We start from the raw sequence: 11,931 nt of genomic DNA on the forward strand, positions 1-11,931 counted from the left end.
TCTCCCCACACAGCGCGCACTTCTGTACAGTGCAGTTAGCACTGAAGTGTGTGGGGCTGCCGCATCTGTGACAGAGCTTCGGCTGACCCTGGTAGAAAATCTGGATGCGATCCCTTCCAAGGAAGGTGGCAGATGGTATGTGAGTAACTGTGTTTCCTAAAAGCCTAAGTTTTACCATGAACGTCCAGGCCCCAGACCAGATGCCATGTTCATCCCTGTTCTTCTTGGGAACCTCCACCACCTCCCCATATCGGCCGAGCCACGTCATGATGTCAATACACGAGAGTGACTCGTTACGGGTTAGAACGGTCACCCTCTTCACATTGTTCTGACGAGACACTGCCTGGACGGCAAAATCTCGCCAGCTGGGCTCGTCCTTTGCCATCTCATAGTTCGACCAGAAGAGCTCAAGTCCCTCCGGCCGAACAAAGCTGACATCGAACTCAGGGGTCCCATAGGGATGTATCAAGGCGTAGATGTCTGTCGCCTTGAAGCCCATCTTTAGAAGGAGCTCAACAACTTCTGATCTTGAAGGACATGTATCACTGCCCCTCCACCTCAGACGGACCACATTCCTACGGAGAGCACCCTGCCCAGCTGTCGGGAGGGACCACGTGGTCTCCCCGCTCCTTTGCTCTCGGAAGGCTGAGAGGCCATGCCTATCTATCCAAAAGGATAGATCAACCTCCCTCCCCTCTACATTGATTGTGCTCTCCCCTCTCTTTAGAGCCTCCAGAAGACGCCGCTGCAAAACGCCGTCCCCAGAGCCAGAGGACAAGGAGGGTCCCCTACTCACCCCGGCTGTGACAGTAGCAAAACTGCGCACAGGGGCTGCCACAGCCGGGGGGGCAACCGGACCAGGTTCCACACCCTCCCCGCTTACCAAAGACCCTCCACCACCCACTTCCATATCTTCCATCCCCAAACCAGCCTTACTTACAACAGATTCTGCGACCTCCCTTCCTTCCCTCCTAACACCATTCACTCCACCATCCAAACCCCCAGACATATTTTTATTAAAAATAATTTTCTGCCCCCCACCTGCTCCCTCACTCATACTGGCTGAACCGGTGTGTTTTGGTGTAATTATTGGTACCTCAGCATCACTGGGCCCTGGGGTCGGAGCTGCCCCCAAAAGACAGGCCACAGCCCCAACCCCACTTTTATCATTGCCCTCCGCTTCCTCAGTACTACCATTTACAACTTTTGGGCGCCGCTGATCCATTACCGGGCGCCGCTGATCCAAACGCTGCTGATCTGTTCTTTCATGGCGCCACTCATCTGGACCAGCAGCGCCAATACAAAACAAAGGCTTTGGCCTCAGTTCTTGACCTTCATTGGGAGGCGCAATCGTCATAGCTCCGACAGCTCCTTCATGCCTCTGCTGGCCCGAGGGAACAGCGTCATCAGCGGTTGGAGCCATCGGAGCTCCTGCAGCCATCTGTGGCGTGGAGCCACCCCCTCCTCCCATCAGGGAGCAAACTCCAGCGCCAGAGATTTTTCTCTCATCTTCCGCAGTAACCTTCCTGTCCGGCTTTTCAGCCGGTGTCGCACCAGCTCCATCCCCGTTACTGCAAACAGAGACGGAGCTCACCACCATATCGGATACCTCGCTCTCCCCTCTCTCCTGCACCGAGTCCACTGCAGGACACGGGCTGGGCTGAGAAGAGGGGCTAATACAGTGAGCCGGCCCTGCGGTCGACCCGGGGGTCCCAGGGAGGGGGGGTGTATACATATCTTACCTGCTCCTGGAGCTTGGTCTTCTTAGCCTTTTTCTTTCCTTCCCCAGGCGTCTCCGGTGGCAACTCATCACCAAAGCATAAGTCCTGGAAACGCACTGGGGACTCCAGGAGCTGGATCTCCTCCACTAGGGCCCCTCCCGGGCCGCAGGTCTCATACTCATCCCCCGAGCCGCAGCTGGGTGACCTTGCTATTTGGCGTGCAGGGGGCCCACTGTACGGAATCTGCTCCTGCAGGCTGCCAGGTGGATCTTGCTGGTCATCATCATCATCCTCCTCCTGCACGACTGGTTCCTTCTCCACCTGGCTGTCAGGCTGCTGCCCCATCTGCCCCTTCTCCTCCGCCATCTTCCGAAAACGTTCCTCGTTTAGGAGTTTTTCCTTAAACGGGCCGCTTTTATCTCGGAGTACAGTCCGCCTTTGCTCAATCTCACCAATGTCAGCTTGTAGCTGCTTTATTTGGCTCTCCAGCCCCTGCTTCTTCCTCTTTGGGGCCACTCCAACACAAGACCTCAAGCCGCGCAGCTCCTCCCGGAGCCTCCTCAGGGTCTTAGTCGCGTCTTCGTACTCACGGAGGTGGCTCATGACCCGGGATCCGTAGGTGGAAATGGACTCCCGGGCCCTCAGTACGCCCCAGCCTTCCTCCTCAAGATCTGCTTCACCTCCGTGAACACTCGGCTTTTGCTGGGCCCCGGAAGGGCCACTCTCATCCATGCTGGCATTCGGGTCCTCCTTAGCGGATCCAGCCTTGCGGCTCTTCCGACTACCCTCAGACTCAGGGGAGACAGAAGCCACATTACTGCGACTCCTGCCAGATCTTCTTACCCCTGAGTCCTCCATGCAGGCCAAACGCTGGCTTCTCCTGTCCCCTGAAGGCCTGCCGCTGGGAACAGGAGCCTGGGGCTTGCTTCCCTCGCTCATGCCTGAGAACCCACTCTCCCCCTGGGGAGGAGAGAGCCGGCCTCAGGTGGATAGATTTTCCTCCAAACGCTCAGGAGCAGCAGCAGCAGCAGCAGCTACACACAGCCACAGGCGACCACACCCACAGGTAATCGCAGCTCAGGAACAGCTGGTCCAGAGCTGCACTCACTATTCTGCTGGTGCAGTCACTGTGTACATACATTACTTATCCTGTACTGATCCTGAGTTACATCCTGTATTATACTCCAGAGCGGCACTCACTATTCTGCTGGTGCAGTCACTGTGTACGTACATTACTTATCCTGTACTGATCCTGAGTTACATCCTGTATTATACTCCAGAGCGGCACTCACTATTCTGCTGGTGCAGTCACTGTGTACGTACATTACTTATCCTGTACTGATCCTGAGTTACATCCTGTATTTATGTTATTATAATATATAACAATAACACAATGTAACAATATTAGTAATAACAAACACAACCGAACAATGAATAAAACTAACGCAGGTCCAGCCACTCACTCCAATACTAATACTATTATCAGACTTACACACATATATACAATCGTACATGATATGGCACTATAGGCATACCCCTACCACACACATACATATATACACCGACCCTACACCACAACATATTTTTTCCCCCCAATACTCTAATACACAATGCCCACCCAGGACACCCATCATATTATATACATAATATCACTCTACACCAATTATATACAAATGATCACACAAAAAAAACTAACTAGTCAAGTTGCCCAATAAACCACCTATATCATCACAACTCGGGATGACAGAATTTCATATTTTGAAATTCGAAGTCAGGTTCGTGTTGTGGTAGAATCTGAATTGCGTTATGGATTCCGTTACCACGGACTATAACGCCATTCCATTACAGAATGCCTCTAAAGGCGCGCTCTCTAGAATATGACAGACTGCGGGCAGGGAGGGCCTCCCTCCTCTGGAGGGGCTTTTCCTTTCGGGTGCCCTAGTCTTGTCATCTCCTTCCCTGGTGGTGGGCTAATCTTGACACGGTCGATTTTTGTTTTGTTTTGGTCAGTATATAGGATGTAGGGCTTGCAGGCACCGAACTTGGGCTTCGTTGGGTTTTTGTGTATTTTGTTTCTGTATTGTTTTAATTAAGTTTTCGTTTATTATGTTTATATTGTATATATGGGGTTTGGTGTTAGGTGGGGTGGTAATTCAAGGGGGAAGGGGGGAGGAGTGTGTTCATGGGACTTTCGGGATTTTGTGATTGTGGGGATTTTGTGGACTTGGGGAGACTGGTCTATGGACTGCGAGCATAAGAGGCGGGACCAGATCATTGGCTAGTGGGGGGTAGGTGGGCATGGGTGTATATAGTGTTTATACAGTAGTTCAGTTTATATTGTTTGTGTATAAATATTTAATATATATCCATGAAGGCCAGAGGTTTCTGGAAATAGGTTAAGAGAACCCTTCGGTCAAGGCTAATCACCTTCAGAACCGGGGTAACATAAGCCGGAAGATGCCCATGCAGTGTACGACAATCCTTCACTTGCCCTCCTATCTCCCATTACTGGAAGAAAGGCCGAAACCATCTCCAACAGGAGAATGCCCAAGTAGCCTCCCTCTCTTTCCAGAGGTCAGCAATGTTAACCTTAATGAAGGTGTTCACCAGGAACACCACGGGGTTGACCATACCAACCCCCCTAGCCTCCTCATGCCTTAAGTAACCTCCCTCCTGACTAGGTTCAGCCTATTCCCCCATAACAGTTGGAAGAACAGACTGTAGACCCGAGTCCAGAGAGACTCCGGCAAGATGCAAACACTGCCCAGATATATCATCAAAGGGAGCAGGTATATTTTAATCAAGTTAACCCTTTTCCTGAGGGTCAAAGACCACCCCTTCCATGGTCCACCTTCTGAGCAATGATCTTTAGTCTGCAGTCCCAATTTTGTTTGGGGTAATCCCCTTGGCTGAATTCAATGTCGGGGACTTTTGCGGACTCCTGGGGCTGTGGAAGGGTGTCTGGGAGATCAAAACCAGGATGACCCCCTTCCAGCCAGAGACTCTAACACTTATCCCGGTTGATCTTGGACCCGGAGGCCTCTGAGTAGCGATCCACCTCAGACATGACCCACTCTGCCTCCCCTCTCGAGGCCACAAAGACTGTGACATCATCGGCATACGCTACCACTCTCAGAGTGGAGTCCAGCTCCACCAGGTCCATCCTGATCCTGACCCTCGCCAACGGCCCACGATCTACCCTTCTAAGGAAGGGGTCAATAGCGATCACATATAGCAGTGGGCTCAACGAACAACCCTTAAAAGAGTGGCCAATCCAACAGTTTACAAGCAGGAAACTCTCTGCCCCTGCGTACAAGGTCTTAAACCAATCGACAAACCGCCCCAACAGGCCATACCTCTTTATTGACTTTGGCAGAGTGCCTGAGGACAGACACTCATGAAATACCTCCATCAAGAGGGGAAACAAGGCGTTCTCAAAGGTCTTATAAAACTCAGATGTTAAGCCATCCGGCCTAGTGTTTTCTTGAGGGCAAGCCCTTCGATCACCAGTCTGACTTCCTCTTCATTGATCATCTCTGCCAAAACATCAAGAGAGAGATCTACTCCTGGTTCAGAGATCGTTTCAGCCAGGAAAACCAACATCACATCTAGGAGGTGTGAGTAGAAGGATCTGCTGACCTCCAGAATCCCTGATCTGGACTTGTTCAAGGATTTCGTACTATCAGTCCTGAGACGATCTAACTGACATCTTATAGTTCCTGTGAGGGTCGGGCGAGCGGTATTTCCCATAATCCCTCTCAAAAACTAAAGATGCGTGTCTGTCATACTGACACCTTATGAGCAAAGACTTCACTCTGGAGATCTCCCACCGGCTACTCCCAGTCGAGAGAAGATGCTTGAGTTTCCTCATCAGCCCCTGATACAAGCGGCACTTGTCAAGGCTTCTGAGGCTCAAGAGCTGGAGGAAGAATCTCACCACCCTTCCTTGGACATCTCCCACCACTCTGACTTACTGCTACAGATCCAGCAATGGTACTTGGCTCTGATGAAAGTCCTCAAAGGATTGTCTTACCACCGTTTCTTTCAAGAGAGATGAATTGAGCCTCCAAAAGCCTTGCCCCATCCGGGGGATTCCAGAGAAAACAATATCAAACAGTATCCACAACAGAACCCGGGCTGGGCTGAACAACGGGGCTAGCTCAACGGGCCAGCCCTGTGGCCGACTCAGGGGACACAGGAAGGGCACCATAGACATAGCTTACCACCTCCTGCAGCTTTGGCCCAGTCTTCTTCGCCTTCAGCTTGCGGCTGCCCCCAGGTGCCTCCTCCGGGAGTTTATCTCCAAAGGAAAAGTCCTGGAGGCACACTAGGGACTTGAGCAGCTCTATCTGTGCCACTAGCGCCGCTCCCTGGGCACTGGTGTCAATGTCCTCCCCCAAGTTGACAGAACCGCACTGGGATGTTACTGGTGCCTGTCCTGCAGGGAGCCCCCTGCACGTGGCCTGCTGTTGGGACTGCAGGCTGCCAGGTGGCTCCTGCTGCGGGTCACCATCCTCCACCACCTGGCTCTCAGGTTTCAGCCCCATCAACCTTTTCTCCGCCATATTGTGAAATCTGTCCTTGTTTAATAGTTTCTCCTTGAAAGGACCGCTGCTCTCCAACTCCAGTCTCTTTATTTCGGTGAGGATTTCTGGCCTCTTCTTTTTGTGGCCCCCTTAGCCCTGGCATGGGCACAATGCAGCTCCTCCTGGAGACTCCTCGTGGTCTTACTCGCTTCTTTGTACTCACGGAGGTGGCTGATGACACGAGAGCCATAGGTGGTAATTAACTTCCTGGGCCTCCGCAGTCCCCAGCCTTCCTCACAGAGGTTGGCCTCACCCCCGTGAGTAGTGATCCTGAGTTCCATCCTGTATTATACTCCAGTCACATTCAAAGCTGCAGATTTTCTGATAGCTGCTAGTCCCCTTGTCACTTTGTTGCCCCCTGCTGGTGATGTATCTGTACTGCACTGTATTCTGGGAGATGTAGTGTTTGCAGCAGACCGTGCGCCGTGGTTTTATCCATTATATCTGCTGTCCAGTGTAATTTGATAGGGGTACTCCCATGGAGTTGGGGGAGTGTGTATCAGTCTGATGCAGCTCTGGATGTGACTAGAGTATAAAGCACAATGTAAGTGATGATTTGTAAAATAAATGGTGAATATATTTAGGGTTCAGCTTTATGAAGCATTTCCCAGGTTTATATAGCCCTCACTTCTACAACTTTCTAATGAACTCGGGCTTTACACCTCAATATTTGTAAGATCCCTGCTTACAGTTAGTGAGTGGAAACATTATTGAGTACACCAGGAGGCTACACAAATGAGGACCATAAATCTCTCCTGTGCTGGGACTTTGTTACAGTGTATCAACTTATATCAGTCAGGAGACCACTGAAGATTTTCCAGACTAGATACAGTTGTAACAAAACCTCAGCTGTGAGATTTATTTAAGGGGTTTTCCAGGCTTTTCTATTGATGACTTATCCTCAGGATCGGCGGGGTGCTAGGTGTCACACCCCCGCCAATCTGATATTGATTACCTACCCTGAGGATAGGTCATCAATATTAAAAGTCTGGAAAACCCCTTTAAGTCAGGGTGAGTGAATGTTCTGTGAATGTTCATATTCATTGACAGCAAGCAAAGATTTTGAAAGTGATGAGTGATTGATAAGTTGCAGAACGTCTCCTTCTGCGGAGCTGACACTTTCCTGGCTCTTTTGCCCCCCGGGACGCTGCACTCAGTGTCTTTAGGGAACTCGGATTTCCTGTGGGAAATACTTTGGGAAGTTCGTGTCCTTCCTGGAAGACGAGGAATCTCCTTCTCCTTCCAGGCCTGTAGACCAGCGCAGACTCTCAGGACGTCCTCCCTCCACTGCTTCATAAGATATAATCCACAGGGGTCTGTACATTGTCCTCAGCGCTGAAACCCTCTAGTCACACACCATCCTGACATCACATTCTCTCACCATACCAGACTCCAAGATGGCCGCTCTAATACACCATCACCAAATGTGGCGTCTGTGGCCTCCTTACCAGAGACTCCCTCCTAAATTCACAGCTCACCAGTAATCACCAGCAGTCACCATCACTGACAGCTCACCAGTGATCACCAGCAGTCACCATCATCACTGACAGCTCACCAGTGATCACCAGCAGTCACCATCACTGACAGCTCACCAGTGATCACCAGCAGTCACCATCACTGACAGCTCACCAGTGATCACCAGCAGTCACCATCACTGACAGCTCACCAGTGATCACCAGCAGTCACCATCACTGACAGCTCACCAGTGATCACCAGCAGTCACCATCACTGACAGCTCACCAGTGATCACCAGCAGTCACCATCACTGACAGCTCACCAGTGATCACCAGCAGTCACCATCACTGACAGCTCACCAGTGATCACCAGCAGTCACCATCACTGACAGCTCACCAGTGATCACCAGCAGTCACCATCACTGACAGCTCACCAGTGATCACCAGCAGTCACCATCACTGACAGCTCACCAGTGATCACCAGCAGTCACCATCACTGACAGCTCACCAGTGATCACCAGCAGTCACCATCACTGACAGCTCACCAGTGATCACCAGCAGTCACCATCACTGACAGCTCACCAGTGATCACCAGCAGTCACCATCATCACTGACAGCTCACCAGTGATCACCAGCAGTCACCATCACTGACAGCTCACCAGTGATCACCAGCAGTCACCATCATCACTGACAGCTCACCAGTGGTCACCAGCAGTCACCATCATCACTGACAGCTCACCAGTGATCACCAGCAGTCACCATCATCACTGACAGCTCACCAGTGATCACCAGCAGTCACCATCACTGACAGCTCACCAGTGATCACCAGCAGTCACCATCACTGACAGCTCACCAGTGATCACCAGCAGTCACCATCATCACTGACAGCTCACCAGTGATCACCAGCAGTCACCATCACTGACAGCTCACCAGTGATCACCAGCAGTCACCATCACTGACAGCTCACCAGTGATCACCAGCAGTCACCATCACTGACAGCTCACCAGTGATCACCAGCAGTCACCATCACTGACAGCTCACCAGTGATCACCAGCAGTCACCATCATCACTGACAGCTCACCAGTGATCACCAGCAGTCACCATCACTGACAGCTCACCAGTGATCACCAGCAGTCACCATCACTGACAGCTCACCAGTGATCACCAGCAGTCACCATCACTGACAGCTCACCAGTGATCACCAGCAGTCACCATCACTGACAGCTCACCAGTGATCACCAGCAGTCACCATCATCACTGACAGCTCACCAGTGATCACCAGCAGTCACCATCACTGACAGCTCACCAGTGATCACCAGCAGTCACCATCATCACTGACAGCTCACCAGTGATCACCAGCAGTCACCATCATCACTGACAGCTCACCAGTGATCACCAGCAGTCACCATCACTGACAGCTCACCAGTGATCACCAGCAGTCACCATCATCACTGACAGCTCACCAGTGATCACCAGCAGTCACCATCATCACTGACAGCTCACCAGTGATCACCAGCAGTCACCATCATCACTGACAGCTCACCAGTGATCACCAGCAGTCACCATCATCACTGACAGCTCACCAGTGATCACCAGCAGTCACCATCATCACTGACAGCTCACCAGTGATCACCAGCAGTCACCATCATCACTGACAGCTCACCAGTGATCACCACCAGTCACCACCATCACTGACAGCTCACCAGTGATCACCAGCACTCACCATCATCACTGACAGCTCACCAGTGATCACCACCAGTCACCACCATCACTGACAGCTCATTAGTGATCACCACCAGTCACCACCATCACTGACAGCTCATTAGTGATCACCACCAGTCACTAACATAGAAAAGGAGAAGGTTGAGGTCTGAGGATTTCATATGAAACTTCTCCTTTTGCAGTCAGTTTCCTCATTCTCGTTACTGACAGGACATTACTGGAAGGTGATGAAACCAGAGAACGTGGTGGTAGGAGGTCTCTCACGCTGGGTGACACAGTAGCCGTACCGTTGTGTTATATCACTATATAGTCTTCACCTGCAATTCTTCATTCACAAATAGAAAAAAAGCACGTAGATTCCCCCCCAAAACCCAACCCCCACCCTGTACTGGTAGGGAAGAGGGTCTGGTGCTTCTCTCCTCACCCATTCCATGTCTAAGAGTAGGGTCTGACCCACAAGAATGATTTCCTCTCCAGTGTCTGCAGATCTAAAGTCCCCAAAGGAAGGTGTCCATTCTCACTGTCATGACCACCATCACTGGAAATAGCAAACATACAGCAGGGGCCCCTAGAGCTCGTTCATGCTCCCATCCTATCCCCAGACAGGTAGGTTTGCTTGCACCCTTCTTTGGAGTGATATGGTCCATATGCCCCTCGGTTTCCTATGGGTAGGGTGTAGTGTGGAGGTGCTGCCTGTGTTCACCAAATCCATGTTGAACAAGGATCAGGCCAAATATACTGGGCGCCATGCTCCATGTCTATAGAGTGCATTGAGTTCCATCTCCTCTTAAATGACATGACAAAGATGACACGCTGGTGCCAAACTGCTGACATTGTCCACTTTTGTCTTTCAGATTGCTAACAAAGAACACAACCTCCAGGATGCAGACCATTAAGTGCGTGGTAGTCGGTGATGGAGCTGTTGGGAAGACCTGCCTCCTCATCTGCTACACAACCAATGCCTTCCCCAAGGAGTACATCCCCACCGTCTTTGACAACTACAGTGCTCAAAGTACAGTGGATGGAAGAACTGTTTGCTTAAATCTATGGGACACGGCGGGACAAGAGGAATACGACCGTCTACGGACACTGTCCTACCCACAGACTAACGTCTTCATCATTTGCTTCTCCATCGCTAGCCCCCCATCTTATGAGAATGTCAAGCATAAGTGGTATCCAGAGGTGGGGCACCACTGCCCCAATGTGCCAATCCTCCTGGTAGGAACTAAGAAGGATCTCAGGGGCAACCAAGAGTTCATCAAAAAGATGAAGGAGCAGAACCAGGTGCCAATCACTTACCAACAAGGGGTCAGCCTGTCCAAGCACATCCATGCCGTGAAGTACATGGAGTGCTCAGCCTTAAACCATGAAGGTATCAAAGAAGTCTTCAGTGAGTCAGTGAGAGCTGTCCTAAACCCAAGCCCAGTCAAAAAGAAGAGCCCGTGCTTCATACTGTGATGTCATCCTCCTTCCCCCCATCAGTGAGATTTTCCCCATTCACAGACTTGCAGACATCTTATATCTGTTGGGTGAAGACAACTCATTCAATGTCGTGCGCAATACTGTGAACCTGAATGCAGAACATTGGATTTTTGGTTGGCAACGTTCCTCTTTGAGTTTTTAATGAGACGTTTTGCTTCTTATAAGTATCAGTTGTGGCTATGAAGAACTGAGAGCTTCCTTTCCTGGGATCAGTGACTGTACACAGCAGTAATTTTTCTTTATAAACAAAAATTTTTTGAGATGAAGACTTCACCACTGGATCCTGTACTCTACATGCTAATCCTTCTGGAACTCCAAGTCCACCACTGACCTGTACTTTCTATATACATAATGAATTCTGCAATGTCTTCCTCCATCTTAACTTTTTCTGAAGACATGATGGACCTCCATGGACCAGTATCCACACGATGACAAGAGATGATTAAAGAAGATGAAATTTCTGATCTGAAGTGAGAATTTCTGCAAATGGAAAACATTTCTTCACCCACCATCTTCTCTTATGGAAGATTAGACTGTAAACTAGTGTTGAGCGAGCATGCTCGGCCGAACACCTTGTGTGCTCGAGCGCAATACTCGAGTCAGTGTGTTTAAATCCAATTTAGCCTCTATTTCTGAAAAGTTTTGGCTGGGATTTGAACCCACAACCGTCAGCATTAAAGGGAAGGACTTTAACCACTCAGCTATAAAGCTGAAGGATAAACTATGTCAGAAAAACCTCATAGTAGTTTGTCATATAGTAAGTATTCCTATACAGCAGAAGTATCATTTCATATTTCACTACAGGTTAACATGCAGCTCTATAGTGTAGTGGTTAAGGTTCTTGCCTCTAATGTAGAAGGTTGTGAGTTCAAATCCCAGCAGAAACTTTTCAGTAATAGAGGCTATTATTATATATTTAGAATATATGATATATTATAATATATGTAAATATATTATGGCTAAAAA

General features: G+C 50.0%; 1 protein-coding gene across 1 annotated transcript in view; it reads left to right on the forward strand.

Moving 5' to 3' along the window:
- Positions 1-11,625, forward strand: part of RHOG (ras homolog family member G) — a 38,457-nt gene extending 26,832 nt beyond the window's left edge. Inside the window, exon 3 of the mRNA XM_044303964.1 lies at positions 10,338-11,625. Coding sequence (XP_044159899.1) covers positions 10,366-10,941 — 576 coding nt within the window. The 5' untranslated portion in view covers positions 10,338-10,365 and the 3' untranslated portion in view covers positions 10,942-11,625. The remainder of the gene's footprint in view (positions 1-10,337) is intronic.
- The last annotated feature ends 306 nt before the right edge of the window (positions 11,626-11,931 follow it).

Source organism: Bufo gargarizans, chromosome 1 (genome assembly GCF_014858855.1).
Source record: "Bufo gargarizans isolate SCDJY-AF-19 chromosome 1, ASM1485885v1, whole genome shotgun sequence".
In the NCBI taxonomy this organism is placed as follows: Eukaryota; Metazoa; Chordata; class Amphibia; order Anura; family Bufonidae; genus Bufo; species Bufo gargarizans.